At 37.3% G+C, this 21,457-nt stretch overlaps 1 protein-coding gene across 3 annotated transcripts in view; it reads right to left on the reverse strand.

Moving 5' to 3' along the window:
* Positions 1–21,457, reverse strand: part of tbc1d1 (TBC1 (tre-2/USP6, BUB2, cdc16) domain family, member 1) — a 96,028-nt gene that overhangs the window by 27,429 nt on the left and 47,142 nt on the right. For 2 of the 3 annotated variants that reach the window (XM_066660297.1, XM_066660298.1), the window contains 2 exons: positions 16,508–16,644; positions 2,423–2,605 (listed from right to left, as the gene is read on the reverse strand). In XM_066660297.1, the coding sequence (XP_066516394.1) occupies positions 2,423–2,605; positions 16,508–16,644 (320 nt within the window). Of the gene's footprint in view, positions 1–2,422; positions 2,606–6,729; positions 6,794–14,310; positions 14,367–16,507; positions 16,645–21,457 lie in introns of those variants that run through there. The other variant, XM_066660299.1, reaches the window with a different exon arrangement.

The raw sequence follows: 21,457 nt of genomic DNA on the forward strand, positions 1-21,457 counted from the left end.
TGGAGACGGGGGAAGAAAACCGGGTCAGATGCAGGTCAGGGTGAAATTGAAGGTAACACAAGCACAGGAGTGTTTGTGTTTGCAGGAGGTTGTGCATCTGATAATCACTTTGGCAACAGGAAGGGTTCAAATGCACTTCTGTGGTTCTGTGGAACCGAAAGAGGAACACTCAGAGCAGATTTTAATGCATCCAATTCCACCATGCCACATTGCTGAGATGGTTTTGCATAAATGCCTTTAACTCAACCTGGAGCTCAGTGAAGGGCAGCTGCTGACTATGGGCGTAAACCCAGCTACCGTTACCAGCTTTTTTCACCTAACAGGTACGACAACAGTGTGGCAAACCTGCTGTGGTTCCAAATGGCAACAGAAAGAATGCTATGGTTTCATTTCCAAGCAGATACTCGTGTTTAACCCAAAAAAAAAAAAGAAATATATGCAACAGAGGGATCAGCACATAAGTGTAAGCGTTTTGTTCAACATACAGTTTCTCCACACTCAACATTCCAATGATGTGACTTTGTCCAATAAATAATTAAATAAATAAATAAAATATTTGCTTGATATGCAAATGTTCTCCTTTTCTGACTATCCCATGGTTTTGAGTGGTCTCAAATATCTGCAGATGTTTTCAGATCTAAAGTTATTGTGGAGCTAGATTTTCTTGTGTCTCTCTCAAAGATTAGCGTAATATTTATCTGATGGGAATAGCTTTAGTGCATCATAAAATTTATAATACGACTCCAAACAATCACGTGAGATTTTATTTCATCATGCTTTAACATCAAACTCTTAATGGAAAAAAGCAGCGACATGAGACTTTGGCAGAATTGATTTTTTTTTAATGCTATTGATTTTTTTTTTGTGCTACTGATTTTTATAGATTGTTATTGTATGTGAATAAAAGCATGGGAATGAAGTAGACTACTGCTCTTTCATTAAAAGAATACTACAGTAGTGCTTTTACTAGTGGTGTCAAATGACAGTGGTGTCAATTATCACATTAAACACAAAAATATTCTGTGATTTATTGTGAATAATCACAAGTTAAATGCTAGCACTTCCTTGTAGTTTTGAGTGGGAAATAAATGTGTTGAGTGTTATACAAAACAAACTGGCTAGAGCATTTGTCACAATAGCTCAATATAGTTTTGGCTGAGTAAAATATTCAGAGATACTTTTAGTACTGCAAAAAAGCTCTGACATAAGCTTTAATGGAGAAAATGAAGGCTACTGCTGAAAATGAAAGCTACTGTACAACTCACAGCAAAAATAAAAACAAAACAAAAAAAAAACGCCTCCATATTCCAGTTTCAAAATTTTAAAGATTTAAATGAGTGGATTAAGACAGGTAGCAGGGAGTATGTGATGAATGTCTTGCAGTAGCTATGTGTGTGTGTGTGTGTGTGTGAGAGAGAGAGAGAGGGGGAGAGAGAGAGAGAGAGGGAGAGAGGTAAGAAGTTGAGTGTTAATTATGAGATTTAATAAATATTTTAGCAAAAAATATTATGTAATCTATACAGCATCGATGCTGCGTTTACTAAGATGTCATGAGGGTCTGTACAAAGAGCAAATTATGGGACGATGTTGTGGCCATTGATTATCAACATTGAAAAAACATCCCTCAAATTCTGGATGCATCTCAAATCAAGTCCCACAAGTCTGAAATATCAGGCCCTCCGATCTCAAAAGCTGAACCTTGAAGAGTCCCTTCTGTCAGCCAGATCCAGAGACTAATCAACCATGCATCATTAACCCTTACCCTCGCAAACTCTGACCAGCTCTTGTTTCTTCAAAACCAATCAGACTTAACAAAATTATTAAACCTGGCAAAACCATAACACAAATCAAAGCATTTCACAACACAATCTAAACAGCTTCCTGACCCTAAAACCACAATACACACTGGTCTAGTATCTTATTACTGTCCAATATACGAAACAGAGACAGATCCTAACCAAAAACAGGATAGAGAGAAGCAGATACAGAAAAACATATGTCCCTGGAGATGACACCTGGTGTGGTCAATGTGAGACAGGAGAGGTAGAGACAGAGGTGAACTTCTGGTTGAAATGCCCAAAACATTAAAGTGTAAGAAATAAATATTTGACAAAAATTTGAGAAAAACATTGAGAGTTTCAGAATACTTGGAGAGGACGATAAACTGGCAGTGGTGTTGGGAGAGGGTCAGGCAGCATCCACTGCAGCCAGATACATGAAGGAGTGTCTTAAACTCCACATGGGTCAGTGAACATTTCTCTTACCTATTGTTCATTTAATGGAAATGGACAGCTTAACACAGTAATTTTTAAGAAATAATTAGTAAATAATTAATGTATTATTATTTTTTTTAACCTTTAATTTGGGCAATAAACTCAAAATATTATTTGAATTATTTTGGTTAACTGCTGTTTCCCCTCACCCTGTAGTTTCTGGTTCTCTCTCTCCATTCTAAGAAGTAGGATCTGCTGGAGGATGGCCTTCCTCCATAACTCTCGAAGCTCTTCCCCACTCTTCTTCCTTCTCTCCTCAGGCACCGCCCCTAGAGGACATTCTCCGCCTCCAGCTGCCAGTCTTCCACCAGCTTCAAGAGATGCTTCTCTTTCTGAGGAGGGAAAGTCAGAAAGTTGGTTTTGTTGTTAGGTCTGTGGTGTCAGATGAAACAGAAACTTCTTGCCATTATAGGTTCCAGACATTTTTGATGGCTATAAGAGTTGACTACATTTTGTAAACTTTTTATGTAATCAGCCACAACATAAAAAACACTGACAACTGAAGTGATGAACAATGTCTATGTTTTCATGACACCTGTTAGAGTTGGCAGTGTGTAGGGCAGCTAGCAAACAGTCAGTCTTTAAGCTGATGCTGCAAGTAATAAAATATATAAAGATCGGGTCCAAACTGAATTGGAGATGTCGGAGCATCTCCAAAATTGCATAAGGGGAAATCTCCACAAAACTTGACAGTAGTTAGCACTGATAAATATTAGTCCAAAAAAATAAAAACAACAAAAAAAAAAAAAAGATATCTGGTTAACTAGCAACATAGTCACGGGTACTCAAGATGGTGAATTAATGCTAGAAGGTTCCGTTGTAGTTTGGACCAGTTTGGTGCGTTTCCACCAGCACAAATTGGCGCTTGAACCAAAAAATTTCCAGCTCAAAAATATCGAGATAAAGAAGCTCCAGAAAGACATCAGTGTCTCAAATAATGTGTTATGGCTGGACAGTGTTAAATAAAGTGTTATGTTCTGGAGCTGGATGGTATCATTTACAGTGTGCTATATAAATATCTAAAAGAAACCAAAAACAGGAATGTGTGTTTCCTTGGGTTGTGTTTAGAGTACCACATGGCGCATTGGCTACTTTTCTGATGGTTCACAAGCTCAAGATGACAGCTTGGATCATATCTCATATATCCATAGTTCCCATTAAAACTGGTGAAATCATGGATAGTACCAAATATCCGGAACAGAACCGGTTCAAGAACCAGACTTCTATTGGTGGAAAAGGAGTACAATTGTCCTTCCTTGGATACACTTGGATAAGTGCTAAGTATTGCGTACCAGGAACCCAATGCAAGAACTGACTGTTCACTGGCTTAATAACATATCCCACACCATTTGACAGGTGCCATTGTTACAAGATTATCAATGTTATTTACTTTCAGTGAGATTAATCTTGTGGCGGATGGGTGTATCATTACAGTAAACTGACCAGCAAAAAACCCCCAAATTTATTCAGAGAAAGGCTTTAGTGAAAGAGTATATGTTGATTGTTTGTTTTTAATCTGAAAGCTGCTATAAACTGAATATACACATTTAACCTCTTGTTAATATTTGGGCTGGCCCTGAATATTCGGATATTTGTTGGTTGGGTAGGTATTCGGTTTATAATTTTGTGATTCGGATATTCGATTTTTCTTTTATATAAATGTGGTGATAAAGGCAACACTCAAGTCCACATGTATTCAGTCTTGTTAACATAAAAGTCTTGAACAAAGCCTAACACGCTACAGCAACCTATTACAATGAAGCATGCAAAGCTACAGTTAATTTTGTCAGTCAAATTAGAACATATCCAAGAAGCTGTGGTTCATTCGTGTACACTCCATGCTCTTAGTGGCACCGTGTATGCACGAGTTTGAGAACAACTCAGCAAGGCAAGCCATAGTGCAGCTTTAATTTTACAGCGGGAGCTGAGAGCTGACAATAGGTCTTGCCCCAAGTATTTGAGTATTCAGATATTTTTTCATTGGGTATGTATTCGGTTTCTAATTTTGAGATTCAGATATTTTTGGATGAATGTGATTATCGATAAAGGCAACGCTCCACCACATTCAGGCTGAAGCAGTAAAAATAGTGTAACAGTAAAAGTAAACAGTAAAAACTCTCCCCACTCCACCCGTATTCTGCCTCATCAACATAAAAGGCTTTGCGCAAATGAAGCCTAACACAGCCTAACATGCTAAAACATCACTTACAACAAAGTGAAGCGACACCTGAAATTAGAGCAACTCTGCTCAAACTGGTTAAATTGTGTATACTCTGTGCCCTTAGTTAGCGAGGTAGTTAGCAGGTTAGAGAGCGCAGCGAGTGAAAATGCGCTTTGAGCCACGCCACAGCCTGGAGAGAGGAATATTAAAGCAGGGGTTGGAAGCTGATTTTGTTAATGACAACAATATACTCCACCCCGCTCTCCAAGTAGATGAATATTTGCCGAATATCCCGGCCAAAGCTCTGAAGCCCCAAAAGAAAAAAAAAACTAAATAAATTAAATAAAAATTGTATTCAGGACAGCCCTAGTTAATGTAAGATCATGGCATTATTGTAAAATAACTCAGTCCATGCATTAACAGGGTTTCATGTAATTAAAAGAAAATTTTGTCGGATTTGAGTTGTTGAAGAACGAGGAATAAGGCTTGATAGATTTGATGGAAATGATCTAATAGTGATTCTGTGGATCATTTTGTAATTGTGACTCTAATGAGATCATTCCATGTAAACAAAGTGTCAGGCTTCTATTTTCACTGAGAAGAATTTGCTGTGGTGTAGATATCTGCATTTAAAACAAATAAAACAGTGGTTGTGAAGAATACATTTGTTGTACCAAAGTAATATACTTCTTTACACTGCATGACACTTACCAAAATTTACTTTTGGCTAGGTGAGTAAGTACGTACATGTGTAAATGAGTGAGTGAGTAACTCACTTACTCACTCTTGATAGTCATCACTCCATCAGGTGATATTTGTATGTTTGTAACTAAATCAGTATTTTGGGCTCTCTCTCAGCACTTTATTTTTCTTTTTTCAAAAACAAAAGTAGTATTTTGTGGTTTGGGATCCACCCTGTCGTTTGGGTGGTGTCTAAGTGGTTTTTAAAAATTTTTTTAAACACATTGTCTGCACACATGCACGTAAATGCAAAAACACAAACATGCATAAAAGTGCAGGAAGGGTGAGGAGGTAAAAGTAGAGAGGTAGCAATGTCCTAGGTAGAAATTAAATAATTCCCTGCCTTAATGATTATTAAAGAAGCAGTAGTGTGTGTATGTGCGCAATGCACTAGGCCTGTGTCAGTGACAGAATCTTCTAACTATATGAAAAAATACATTTCAAAAGGTTGTGTCTTTTTTTCCCCCCAGTAACTTGTTCTGGAATGTTCCTCATTCTGAAGAAGAAAGGGAAGCAAACACTGGGATATTGTGCAAGTGAACAAAACAAATGTTTTTATAGTTTCATAGCATGAAAAGGGGCAGCCTTGGCCTTGTGGTTAGGGAACTGGTCTTGTAACCGAACGGTTGCCAGTTCAATCCCCAGAGCAAACAGGTCATGACTGAAGTGCCCTTGAGCAAGGCACCATGGGCACCATGGCTAGGACTGCCCACCGATCAGGGCATGTGTGCTCACTGCCCCCCAGTGTTCACTAGTGTGTGTGTGTAAATGTGTCTTTCACTGCACGGACTGGGTTAAAAGCGGAGAACAAATTCATCTGTCTGCAGCACAGTGGCCAATAAAGTGATTCTAACTCTAATTCTAATGTTCGGCCTGTGTTCACTTTCATACAGTTTCAGCAGCGTCCTGAATTTAGAGTCAGTTACATTTACAGCAAAAAGTAAATAAATAAATAAATAAATTTCCATATTACACACCTATGGAACAGTAATAGCAACGTGTGCATATTTTATACACAATTAATTTAGATTTATAGACCCTCCTCACTTTATTTTCTGATATAAAAGCCATATAGGTGGCTTTTATGTAAAGGGTTCATTCTCAGTGCTGCAGTGACACTGACATAGTGGTGCTGAGTTGTGCTGGTAAGAGTGGATCAGACACAGCAGTGTTGCTAGGGTTTTTAAAAAATAACTTTAAAATCAACAAGCAAATGTTTTTGAATGAGGGACTGATGTTTAAATGAGGGACTGTTATATGTGAGGTGTGAGAATCACACCTCACATACAACACACTTCTGATGTCTTCCGCACAGACTGAACAAACTAATTCAATATGTGGGTGGTGGGTTATTTTTCTTTTACATATAGTGACTTATGTTACAACATTGGCTTATACACACTTTCCATTCCCTATGCAAACACACACACACACCCCTCAGCAAACATATTTGTGTGTTCCTCGCCATCTCCACAAACACAAACACTCATGAGGCACTCCCTCTGCAAATAAGCTACCCTACAGCCTCAACCAACGCCCAGCCAATGTACTCACATGCACTCTTGCACAAATGGGTCAATAAGGTGGGTGCTCTCCTCTGGCAGTCTGTCAACATGACCTTCAGCAAAACACAGGGTGGAACACCACACCCAACACACACACACACACACACACACACACACACACACAAATATTACATCATTTTGCACTTTCTGCACCTCCTTCCAGACACTGTCCAAAAATGCTGTTACAACTTCGCTTGACTGCAGCCATCATATTTGTGCAAATTAATATGTTAAAATATGGGACCAAACTTTTGTGGACACCTGTCTATCCAGCATTTTGTCTGAAAATGAGATTACTAATATGTAGTATTCAAATCAAGGTATATCAAGTATATCAAATTAGAAGCAATAACTGATTTAATGCTATTCAAACATAAAAACATCGCTCCAGTGAAATAGAACTCACTACAGGAAGCTCTAAATCACAGCTCTAATGCTCACTTTTGTCACTCCATATTTAAACTCTGTCTCTACCACCTCCACTCAGCCTGCCACTCTTTGATTTGGTTCTTGTTAATACCTCATGATTTTGGTCTTGGTATTGTGTTTTTTGATTTTTGTTTACTTTTTGTTTAATATTCTTATTATTTATTCTTACTATTTTAGTTACTCTAGAACTATAAATTGTTTAATTCATTATTATCCGAGTTTGATTTTCATAATTTTTATTATTTCCTATGGTTAAATTAGATTTCTCCTTGTGAAATGAACTGCTATAATTTATAATTTTTTGTTTTATGTATTACCTTGACTACATTGTATATGTACTCTCAATATATGGTTGGACAATAATTAAATATCAATCTACATTGCAATTTATAATGTTTCAATAAAAAATATTTTCAATATTTCAATATACATTATTTACATCTCTCATTGACTGACGTTCATTACAGGGCACTGCATTCAGTTCACAGCACCCAATTTTAAAGTTGGTTTAAAAATATTAATATTGAATAAGACAACGTGTTTATGTTTGACGGTGATGTCATGATTCTTTTTTGCTCTTGGCAGTTTATCTGTGGCTTTTATATTATTCATATTGCTATCTGAATAATATTTTATTGACTGAAATCAAGAAGTATATCGTTATATCAATTTTGGCCATGCCATCCAGCCCTACCTCAGTAAAATCAAGGTAAATAAAAGTGACTGAAAAAGGAACTGGATGCATCCTTATTGCTTTGGAGCATGCAGTTCCACCGCTCCACAACTTAATTCTAGCTGACACTTGGCACTGAACATAAGAACTACACAACAGAACTTCTCATTCCATGCACATCAAAGCAGCAGTAGTATATACTAATTATAAAATGAGTTTATGATGCAAAGCATCTCATGAAACCGGTTTGTAACTGCACTGTTTGGAACAGCACAAAAGGCGCGATTTCCATACACACATTTACAAATAACTCCACAAAGGGATGCTATTCAGTGTTTCACAAGTCAGACACAGGGTCTTTGCTGGACATACAGTGTAGCTGTATAGGTTCATCTTTCTGTGAATTTCATGTAGGTGGCGTGTTAATGTCATGATTAATGTCCAAACAGTTAAAGATCCCAAAAAACGAATCCGCTTTAACATTAAAATTGCATCCTTGTTTCTACAGTCATTGTCCATTTGATCAGCTCCACTGACCGTAAAGGAACACTTTGTAGGTCTACAATTACAGACTTTAGTGAATTTGTTGTGCTGCATTCTTTGTTTGCCACTTTTCAACCTGTTCCTCAATGGTCAATATCACAAGACCAGGCCAGAGCAGTTTTATTTGGGCTGTGGAAAAGTCTCAGGTCTGCAGTGATGTGATGGTGGAATGAAAGTGTGTGTAGAGCTTGTGAATGTTTATTGCGCATAACACAGCAAATTGCTGATGCAAAGATACAGTACAAACAAGAGTTTATAATAGAGCTGTGCCATGTCATATCGTTCAGGGAGGGGGAGGGGGGGATCTCTGTGGTTGAGGAGTTGGTTCCGGGGAGGGGGGCGACTTCAGGAGTGTGGAGGTGGTTTGGTTACAAAATTTCAGAAGTACCACAAACCATGGTAATATGTAAGGTATGAAAGAAGCCTGTAACAACAAAACATGGAACACTAACTAATCTGTCTCAGCACCTCAAGCAAAAGCGCCCAGTTGAGTTTGAGGAAAGTCATAAATGCAGTCAGCCAATGAGCTCTAGCTCAGAGAGACTACACTGACTCATGCACAGCATCTATTGTATTTATCATTTACTGTGATGTTTTAAGGATATTTTACATTATGTTTTAATTTTGCTGCTTATATGCATGCACAAATTATTTTTTTTGTCAATAAAATTGTTCTAAAAAATATCATTAAGGCAAAAATACCCTAAACTGCTCTGATATTATTTTAGGATTTAGGATACTGTCCACCATTAGTTTGTACTGCTATTGAGTAATCTTCATACAAAATGATACTGACAAGGGCCACACAACCACAGAAGGCAACAATGTGCAAATGAGCAAATTTGTTTTCATTGCACCCTGAGGCTTGATAATAAGATGTTCCCAATAAATTATCTGAGTGTTTAAACTGAAATCAAGTTTCTCTTTCAGATGTGCTGATAAAAACTATACTGTTGTGTGTAGTTACCTAGATATTAGATACCTAATATTCTCCACAAATACACTTTATATACACGTTACAAAAAAGTGTCTAAAGACAAATATTTAATACACCTTTATATTTTGGGCCAACATTTGCAATCTGACAGGAGCATCAATTTTGACATGTGCATGAATGGGACTTTATTTAGCCTCAGTTCTAGCATCTTGTTTTATGTTTCCCCTTCTGTGGCACACCCAATCCAGCTTTCAAAAATAGCTAGCGATATGAGTCATTTGTATTTGGGTGGAGACAATACAACATATTTACAGTGAAAGGCCTCCAGGAGAATCACCTGAGCAAAACATGGGTGACTTATGCAACTATGAAAGAAACATTTTTGTTTTCAATACTTCAAGCACTCTGACCTAATTAAGCATCTGCACGTAAAGACACGATTAAAAAAAATAAAACCCAAAATACATGAATGATGTGGACAATTAGCGCACACACAAGCCATTAATTCCTCACCAAATGTTCTTCTTGTGGTCCGAGTAATATTATTTAAAAACCACTGATAGTAGAAAATTCGATTTTATGTTATCACATCCTTTCAGACCCAGAGCAATGAGTTGTCCTCTCTCAGTGGATGGACAAATTCACCTGTAGTGTTTGTTTTTCAGACCTGACGTGAGAGTGGAGCTTGATTTGTTTCTATTTCTCAAATATGGGTGTTTGTAACTGCTTTTTATGTACTGATGCCAGTTTTGGTGGTCTACCAGGTCTTGCAGAGTTGATAAGATTTAGACTTATTTTTCATTTCCTTTAATACATTCTATTAATAACTCCTTATATGCCAGTATATTGTTGCACATTTATTCTCCTCAGAAATATCACCTGGGAAATTAATAACTTTGACAATGGCAGTGTTAACTGGAAAGTAACAAAAATGCTCAATAACATCTGATATTATCGATGTATTATTTGAGTTAGGAGTCAAAGCAGTATAAACTGACACACTGCTATTGTTCTGAAGGCCTAGATATGGGAAATACATTCATTTTTTTTCGTTCTGTCTATCTATTCCTTGCTTTTCACTCTTCTGCTGAGACATCCCCCTAGGCTTTGTTATGACAGTCAACTGAAGATTTACAGAAGTGGCTCTAATGTCCTGCCAACCCCAGTTAATCAAACAAGCCTATTTTATATTCAGAGAGAGAGAGTGTGTGTGTGTGTGTGTGTGAGAGAGTGTGAGTGAGTGAGAGAGAGAGAGGCAAAGAGAGGAAGGCAGTGAGTTCATCAATCCATCAGCATTCTGGCACATGGAAGAGAAGCCAGCATATCACTCATCTGGACGTTACAGACACTTCAAGTCAGGAATCACATCCATGCACTAGCATATAGATTCAAAGGCTTTTCTATTCAATGGATTTATTTTCTTTACATTTCACAGAGGTGTACACATCCTGCTCACACACAACTTGTATAACCCCTAGAGAAAAAAACAAACAAACACTGACCTATAAATCAGTCTCCATGTTCACATTTGTGTTAAGTTGTACATTGATCAGTAATTGCAATTTTATTGTAATTGCAAGTGGCCAGAGTAAACACTGGAGGAGCATAAATATTTGGCTATATAGTGTAGCTATAATATACTATATAGTTTGGCTATTACAGATATTATATTATTTGCCTATTATGTATATATATATATATATATGAGATGTGATCCTAAACCTAAATAACTCATATAGTCTACTCGACTCAAAACGTAAAAGCACATCTGCACCTCCTAGTGGACATTAATAATCACCAACTGCACTTAGACTGTAGAAAGGGCTTTATATATTGTTGATGTCTTTTTTTTTTTCATTTAATAGAATAGGGAAAAAAAGGCAAAAACACGACACCTGCTGCTGTTTTAAAAAACATCAGAAATATATTTTGTATATGTTATATGACTTAAAACATAATAAAAACATGTAATAATACTAATACTACTACTAATAATATTGTTTCTAATAATTAATTAATTCATTCACTGTCTGTAACCGCTTATGAAATTCAGGGTCACGGTGGGTCCAGAGCCTACCCGGAATCACTGGGCACACGGCAGAAACAGACTCTGGAGAGTGCTCCAGTCTTTCACAGGGCAACACACACATTCACACCTACAGACACATTTGAGTCCAATTCTTTTCATCATATACATATGCTCTCATGATTTTTGGGGGGGATTTGTTATCTCTTATTCCAGCCTTGCACTGAATCTCCCATTAGACACTGTTCTAGGTAGCAACATGGGCACTAGTGAGGCAAGAGGTGGCTGTCCTACCTACCCAGAGGCAAGGCCTAAAGAGCAACCTGGGTAAGTATTTGTGAATATATAGTAATTATAATTAAAAAATAACTAAATGGGGGGTCTGGAATGGGACCACGGTCTATGTACATAGATCACGTAGATTGCAACTAAATGGCTGCAGCATCACATGGATGTGTACTTGTAATTTCTCTATGATTGGCCCAACAATTAGACCACTGTGCCACTTGGGACCCTCTATTTATGTATACTTTAGTTACAATTATTATAAATTAATAGTAAGTCCTCAAATTTTTCAACCAAAGGGCAAGCTCACTGTGGGCCAGACACTCTACGGTGAGTCTGGTGCCTTTTGCCACTTAATGTGGCCAAGATCAGAGTGACCAATCATGAGTCTGCTATTTTGGTATGACACGTAGAATTCACATCAGACCAATACCAGAGCAGCAGGAAGTTTTCAGCAAAGAAAACAACAATAACCTGAACACTGGTGATTTTCTTTAGAAACAGTGTTGGGCTTTTTTTCTGTTTCCTTTCCTCTGTTTTGTGTGTAAACAAATTGCATAAGGGCATTTGATCTCTCAGCCTTCCAGCTAAGATCCGTCCTTCTATAAATGTGCTTTAACCACAAATTCAAGCACCAGTTCAAACAGAGAAAAAAGAAAAGAGAGCCAGATTAAGTCAATGAGTAATGGATGTAGGATTTGATTCCCAGTTTGGGTAGGAACCCTACAAATGCTATACAGATGTGACTTAAGGCTAACTAAGGCTCTGATTCACTCTACATTTGCAATATAATTCAAAATGTAAGGTGCTCTTAAAGGCAAGTTTTTTTTTTTAGACAACCGAGAGACCTCCAAACTTTGAGAAGCCTGAACCGAGATGAGGATATTGCTTTACTCCTTATTAATACTGACTTATTTTTGTTATTTCATATTATGTAAGGCGGAATGTCTCCATATTCAAGAGACTGCTACCTGCATGAAAGTAAACTGAACAAAAGTAACACAAAAATAAATAATTCAAGTTATGAAAGAGTTTCTGTGGTAATTCAAACTGTCAACAAAAACTTACAGACAACTTAAACTTCATGGAAGAAGCCTTAATCATACCATCCCACCTTAATATCCGTGGGGCTTCTATATGTAAAGAAAGCAGAGCATTTCCACACAATCGAGTCCCCTTTAATAAGAGCATCTGGCATCTGATAAGACTCAAGATAAGACATGATTAAACACAAAAACATAGAATAGAAAGGTTAACATTATCAAATGAGTGAACTGTTTGAAATTCATGCCAGAAAACAAAAGCTACTACATTTTTGAAGTCAGTCGTCAGTTTGTTTTCAGTTGTTTTGCTAAAGTGCTTTAAGGACGTGTGTTAATATTGTTTTTAATAGGGCAGAAAAGATGAAAAGGTCAGTTAATGTGAATATAGAACGACAGCTTTTTCATGTTTACTTAGAGTTGAATGGCCTAGGTCATTGACACGGATCAATAAAGATCTTATAATGGAATCTGTTCTGCTGCTGCTGCCACCACACCTACCTACCAGCAAACAAGCCTCCTGTTTCATCTGCCTTACCTTTTGCAAACACACACACCTAGGCACGAGTGTGCCAATGTTTTACATGTCTTGTGCTGGTTCTAAGGACTCCAACCCGCCACAGTTGTAAACAATGGGTTACAAGGAAACATTCAGTTCATCGGTCACTGTCAGCTTCAGAAAGATTTCTATCATGTTCCATCAATCTTATTATCTATTTCCTTTTAAGTCAGCAGCACTGAAACCACTGGAAGTAATTTCTTTTGCTTACGTAAGGCTACAATTTGGACAAAGGTCAAAATCCATCAGATTACATAATGGATTTCCATAAATTTATGTTTGTGAAAACCATGTGCCATGTGATTAAAGGCTGTGCTCCACATAGTCTGATAAGTTAGGCATTTATAGTTTTACAAAGGCAGGTCAATATTCATTTAATATACTGCAAATGAGGGATTTTCTCAGTTTATTCATCAATTATCTCACCAATTTATTTATTTATATTTTAAAAATATATATCTTGGGTTACAATGATAAAACAACAACTTGGTGGTGCTCAAACATGTATGCCAGCCCAATAATATTGAAATCTGATGTACCCCTCAGACCCAAAGAAAAAGATAATAATTAATAATATAAAAAAAAACAAAAAACACAGCACTGTCTTAAATTTTTAAAATGCTTCTGTGGACTGTATTATAGATATCTCCACACCTAATGTTTGCTTGAAGATAGGGATGGATGATATCCACATTTTTCATACCATCACACTGTCTCAAAATATTATCATGGTATAACCATAGAGGGGGGGTGGAAGGTGCACTGCTGGGCTGCGCTGAGCATTATATCTGAGAGCAGGGTAAAGTAAAGGGTTTTCGGAGTGTTTGTGCTGTTCAATTTAGCTCAGCAGAGCCTAACAGGACACACAGACACACATGGAGACTATAAAAAACCTGTTTCAGTGACTGATGCTGGAGAAAAAGAAAAGTGTGAAAATAAGCAGAAATAAGACCTGCTCTACACTGATTAGAAGCATAGCTGGTCAGCTAACAGTCACTTGTGGTTTAGCACACCACAGCAGAGGGTTTTCCAGCAAACTGAAGCTCAAAACACACATTTGGAGGATAAAGCCTCATACCTGTGAGCACAAAGTAAAGTGAAGGGTCTTCTGAGTATTTGTCTATTTTCATCTTCCTTCTTCTCTTATTTAACCCAAACTCAGTACTAAACTCAAAACTGTGGTGGGCTACTGGGCGTTTTTTTCTTTGGTTTTCGGAGTGTGAAAACAGTGAGTGAGCTCCCACGGCGCCCCCTCCTTGTGGCTTTTTAAATGCGGCATTATATGTGGCATTAAAAATAAAAAAACTCTACAAGAAAATAAAATATTATAAATATTTAAAAAAACATAAACACACACACATCTATATCTATATATATATATATATGACACATGACACAAACTGCACCCTATATACTTTATATACCTTATTAATTTGGTTTCTTTGATGTAAACTCTTGTTATTTAATGTCAGCTATTATTAGGATTTTTTGCAGACCAGTCAAGTTTAGGTTCTGCCAAGAATTAGATTCTGCCATCACTACTCGTGATTCATTTTCCCTACAGTTGATAAGGACTTATGTTTTCAACAGAAATGAAACGGTAAGCTTTATCAGCATTTGGAACAGCACTGGTTAAAGTAACAGAATATCTTGCAACACTACATCACATACTCCTTTATCTCTGTGTAAACACACACTGTGTGTCGTACTGTGACCTCTGACGTGACTTATCAGTGTTTTTTTTTTTTTTTAAATTGTTCACACAAACAGACACTACAAAAAAAAATGAAGTCACAGGTACATACCTTTGTCAGTGTTCATATGGGTGTGCGTGCTGTGTATTTGGACGAAAGTGTGGCACATAAGTTTTCAGTATTTTCTGTGCTTCATATGAAAACACATTTATCAACCATAAGGGTGCTTTCACATGTCTTATTTGGACCATCTGACATTTCGGTTTGGTCTGAACCAGCATGTGTAAGGGTTCCTCAGCTCAAGCCTCGGACCAGAAGGGCAGGAATATAGCCAGACCAAAAGAGGTGGTCTTGGTCCAGACCAAACTGAACCAAGGCTTTATTCTTGTGTAATGTAAAAACACTTTTTGGACGGTTCAGACTTTCAGACCAAGTCGAGTCAGTATAAATGACAAAGATGGATGGGACCAAATTATTTACTCACTGCCTACACATAGAAAACATGTAAAACCCTTTAATTTAATTGTAAATTCATTACAAAAAAACCATATGCTCCTTCTGTGAAAACTGTGTCATCCGTAAATATCAGTTAACATAAAACCTTTTCAGTGGATCTGCTTGTTTTTGATGTACAGAACTGAACATCACATATGGGAGAAAACCACATAATTATCATAAGGGCACTCGGTAGTGTAGAATGTAAAGTGGAGATTTTTAAGGTTTTGGGAGTTTTAAGGGTGAACTGAAAAGTCGACAAAAGGAGCTGCTAAATAAGTAAGATACGCACTGTACATGAAATGTTTGTTTATGCCTTACATAAAATATATATGGATCTGAGACACAATTAAGCAGAAGGACATATAAGACATTAATCTGTTTATTCAGATGCTTCCCTCCACAGGTGTATATATATATATATATATATATATATATATATATATATATATATATATATATATATATATATATATATATATATATATATATATATATATATATATATACACACACACACACACACATATACATATATATATATACATATACATTTTAAGAATTATTTTGTTCTGCATCTCACACTCATTATATTCTCCAATTTTCATCATTGCAGTTATGAATTTCCTTTTCCATTTCCTTAGCCAACATTTGATCTCTCTGCAAACAACATCTCATAATGGAGATTATGGAACTCTGCTTTGTTGGTGGTCATTCATGGTGTAATCTGACCTGCTCCAAGATGACAGGTTTAGTGCTTTTGTGACCAAAGTCAAAGCACAATACAATTTTTATAAATTATACTGATAAATCAGTAACCAGCAGCTTAGATATAAGTGAGGAGGATGTAGCAGGTTCCTCACATACTGGGTTTAGAGACAGAAAACCTTTCTTGCAGAGTATGACCTTCAGCTCTCATGAGAATTTGAATGCTGACCATAACATAGTAAGTGGGGACGACCATTGATTTAACAGTATGTAGAAAGCTGTACTTAAAGATAGCTTTGTCTGGTGGTTAAATAAATGATTTGTGGTCTATGATCATGTCATAGTGTGTGTGTGTGTTTGTTTTTGCATGTGTTTTACCTGATGTATCTGAGCCCTTCTGTGGTGTAGCAACTCTGAGGAAGATCTGCTGTCTCCATGAGTGTCTGCGATTGCGTAATGGACTGTCCTCCCCAGCCACACACATTGCACCAGGACTAGAGAGTGCTGCAACATCACTACACACACACACACACACACACACACACACACACACACACACACAGACAAACATTTAATGTGACAGTTAGTCAGATATACCACAGACGACTAGAGCCTATCCACCAAATCATCAAAGGCATCTACATCTCAATTTAGAAATCAATGACCACCCTCTAGTGGTTTCCTGCTGCTCCTACAGTCCCACTGCATCAATTATCTCTAAGGGGAGGCACAGAAAAGAGTGACAGAGACAGAGTGAGAGAGATGGAAAAGAAATACATGGAAACACAGAGAGAATGAAGGAGTACCTCTTTCTCAGAGAGAGGGAGGAGGAATCATCCTGCTCCTCTACAGGTGCCAGAAACTTGAGGAAGTTTGGAACAGAGGAAGAGGAGTAGAGTCTGGCCCTCAGTCCGCTCAGCCCTGACGGACTGAGAGAGATAGAGAGAGAAAGATGGATGGATGAGGAGAATATGCGATAGAAGGGTAAAGAGCAAAACCTGGTTGGAAGTGATTGAGCCAGCACTAGAAGCAAGACAAGTCTTACAGAGAAAGTGAGTTTTTGCAAATCCAATAAAACAATCAAAAAAAAAAAAAACCAGAATGGAAAAGGCCTAAAATTTGCAACAGCACACATCACCACACCCCCCCCTTACTGCTCAATCCCTTGCCTTGATGCAGCATAACGCACTTGCTGCCTGATAACCCAGTGGCGCTTTTCTAATGCATTGTACGTACTGTATTTGACTCTACTTGCTTTTTGGCACCTGGTATCTGGTTCTTTTTCCACTATCACAGCTCTCTCCGGGAATGTAGTTGGTGATGTCTCAAAACACAGTCTCTAACAGGAACAACGGGCTTTGGAAACCAACAACAGCTGCGGCAGTAACGATAAGCAGCGTAATATTATGAGCGGTTGTTGTTAGGCACATAAAAACAAATGTGATCTCTGCTGTAGACTGGAGATTTTATTGATTGCATATGGCTACAGACTTCCCCTCACTCTCCGTCCCTCTTCTCTCCTCGCTGTACATTAGGACCACTCCGTTTTCATAACAGTACCTCCTGAGCTTCTTATTTTAGTGCATTTGTAGATCGTTGTACACTTGTACTATACTCATTTCAAGATAGATTGCAGGGCGTTGCTTTAAAATAACACTAAGGTTTATAAAAGGTTTATAAATGGCTTAAAAACCTGTTTATTACATGGTTATTAATTTGGTTGCAATCCCCTTAAAAGTCATAAACAATCATTCGTAACAGATACATAGGGCAACAGTGAACTCTGTTTTTGTCTGAAATGGAAATTGTTAGAGAACTTACTAATAATGTCAAAGTAAAGAATAAGACCTGAGAATGTGAAATTAGACAATACACATTATGATTAATGTCTAAACACACACACACACACATATATATATATATACTCCTACACTTTTACACTCCTACTGTCCTACAAGATCACTGAGGTCCTCTGAGAGCGGTCTTTTATCGGTACCAAAATTTAAATTGGTTACCGCTAGTGGTAGATCATTCAGCGTGATGGCACCCAAGCTCTGGAATTCATTACCACAAAGTCTTCGTCTCTGCTCTTCATTTTTTGCCTTTAAAACACAGCTAAAGACACATCTCTTCTCTCAGTACTTCTGCACTCTGCAGGCATAAGTTTATTCCTCTATATTTTTATTATTATTTATTTATATTATTTTATTTTATTATTATTTTTTTTTTTCCTCCTTTGTGTAAAGCGACCTTGGGTATTAGAAAGGTGCTATATAAATCTAACTTTTTATTATTATTATTATATATAAACAAACAAATATGTGAAAAAGCTGACTGGCTTAATGTGGAAGAATGTGAGTACTCAGCATGATCTGAAGTTTAAGAGCATAGATGGGTATGGGTTCACTATTTAGCAAACAACAGGTCACTGTTGCCCATTCGGTTGCCCCTATAAACCTTTATAAGTGTAGTCTTTTTCTAAAATGGTACAGATTTCAGTTTGTTACTGTCAGGAAGCACAAATCAGTTACTGCCCCGGTAACTCAGGGAGTACACTAGGGTTCTGTTCTGGGCCCCATGATGTTTATCCTTTATTTACTTTGGCTTGGAAATATCATTCACTCCCACTGCCCAACTTAATCATTGTTATGCAGATGACTTTCAGATTTATCTTCGTCTCTAAATCACTGAATCATTCCCATGATTCAAATCAAATCACATCAAATTTATTTATATAGCGCTTTTCACAACTGATGTTGTCACAAAGCAGCTTCACAGAATTCCAGTAAGACAAAGATTTGACATGAAATGTAAAAAACAAAATGTAAAACCCTCAAATGATTCTCACTATTGTTGTATTCGGGAGTTAACATATTGATTGAAAGCCAACTTTCAAATAAAACTGAATTTCTCTTTGTTGGTACCAAGTCAGCCATCTCTGCCTATTCAGATTGTTCTCTCATTATTGATGACATCTTTGTCAGCCCATCATTTTCTGTATGAAATCTCTCTATCCTGTTTGACCTTACTCTCCGCTTTGTTCCACATATCAAATCTCTAATTAACTCTGGATTTTTCCCATCTGTGTGGCAAAGCTAGATTCTGCTCTCTGCTTTCCTGTAAAGATGCTGAGATACTGGTTCATTCTTTCATTACATCATGGTTAGAGAACAGTAAATCTCTATGCTATGGCTTACTATAGCTTTCTAATATTCTCTGTCTTGTTCAGTAAATTCAAAACTCTGTGTTGAGGTCTTAGCACACACTAAAAATTCTGCCCATATCACCCTAGAATACATTAAATATAAAATCCTACTCTTGACTTACACGGCATAGCTCCCAACTATCTGTACTCTCTTCGACATCCCTATGCTCCTCTGTGAAAACTCAGATCTGCTGATTCTGGTCTTCTAACAATTCCTAGATATAGGCTTTCCTCCATCTTTTTTTGGAACTCCTTACCCTCTTCCATCCACTGTTCCTCCTCTCTTTCCATTAAATCTCGACTCAAGCTTATCTTTTCTCAGAACACTTTCTCTCTAATTCCACCCACCCCCCTTCTCAATTGTAAAGCAACCCTATGTGAAAGGTGCTATATAACAGTAAATTATTATTCTATTTAATATCATCATAAAGCAATATGCATAAGTCAGAGACCAGTTAAATACAATCCTCTCAAAACATTAAGAACACAAGAAGCCCCAACATGTATTAAATTAAATGATAAATTTTAGCTTTTTGATTTAAAGTGTTTTTGATATAAACAACTGTTAAACAATTCAGATCATAGTAAAAACCCACTCAGATCTCCCCATCTCGTCGGTTTCCATGTCACCCTTGATCACCAGGGCCTACACCATCTGAGGTTTATTTGCATAAGTATAGTGAATATTAATTTTTTGAGTATAACATTTGTGAACATTTGGATGGAAACCCATTTTAGGAGTGGTTAATTCTGAAATTGAAAACTGCTATCATGCATTAGGTGTAACACAAACACACACTACCTCCGTTTGTAGGGTCTGGTGAGCTGCTCTATGGCCTGAACTCTTGGCTTGATCGGCCTTGGAAACACAGGAGAGGAAGAGGAGGGGGAGGAGAGATGGGAGGAAGAAGCAAAGGCAGGGCAGCCTGCATCACCGCTGTGCGTGTTGAGTGAAGGGAGAACAACGTAGGAATGAAGAGAACGAGAGTGAGCAACTGAGAGACAGAAGGATGAAAAACAGGAACAGAACAAAGGGCAAGGGAAGTGGAACAGGATGATTCCCAATCGGAAGTGACTGCGCAGGAGACGGGAAGTGAAAGGGCAGAGGGCATCTCTATTACAGCACATTTTGTGGCTTCTCAAAAGCACAGAGCAGGAAGGAAAGACAGAATGAGCTGATCATGGGGAATAAACAGAGTGAAAACTGCCCCTGACAGCACTCAATTCCTGAGTGTTCTGGTTTGAAGGGGCATTCCAAGGATGTTTCAAATGTTCTGCATAAGTTAGTTGTTGAAATGTAAACAAAGTCATTCTAAATCGTATGACATAAAAAGATCATTCACTGAACTAGAGAATGAGACACAGTCAGCTTCCTCTAGAGTGATGGTGATAGGAACCAGATGTCATATGTCTACAATACAAATACAAATTACTCTCCATGACCTCCATGCAACTCTCACCCCTCTTCTGATGTTTTATAGTTCATGTTGGTAATGGTAACTCTAAAGAGTACAGATGTCCCGATCTATTTTTATGCTATTTTAAGCATACTATTAACTTTCATAAACAATGGCTTACAAGTGTTAACATCCAAAATATGGCCACTTTCGGTTCAAATACCTTTTGCATTTATTTAACTTTAAATTCAAAGTGTGCTGCAGAAGGCACTTGTAAACCGAGACTGAGTCAACTCCAAGAGATTCAACTCTATGAATTTTTGGTCAATACGAGCAACTTCCACTCACTTGAAGAAACAATTCTTTTCACTTTAGGTTTACTTTAGGCTCCCTGTTCAGAGCTGCTTAGATGATTCTGAACCCCACACTGCAATTATTTTAGACAAAGAACTAAGAACACAGCTAAGTCAAAGTTAACATTAATAGACTCGAAAGAATCTTTTCTTAGATTGCTGTCGCCCTGACAACAGAAAGCAGACAGAGAATTCAGTTTTCAAATCAGAAATAACAGGTCATCTTTAAGCCTTACACATGACGAAAAGTGCAAAATAAAGAGTAAAAAAATTTTTTTTATATACATTTCTACAACAAAATGAAGACGGTCAAATTTTTTGCGGGCTGCCTAATTTAATCAAACATAAAATCAGCCATTCTGATTTTGCTGCA

The sequence above is a fragment of the Hoplias malabaricus genome, chromosome 2 (assembly GCF_029633855.1).
Source record: "Hoplias malabaricus isolate fHopMal1 chromosome 2, fHopMal1.hap1, whole genome shotgun sequence".
Taxonomy (NCBI): Eukaryota; Metazoa; Chordata; class Actinopteri; order Characiformes; family Erythrinidae; genus Hoplias; species Hoplias malabaricus.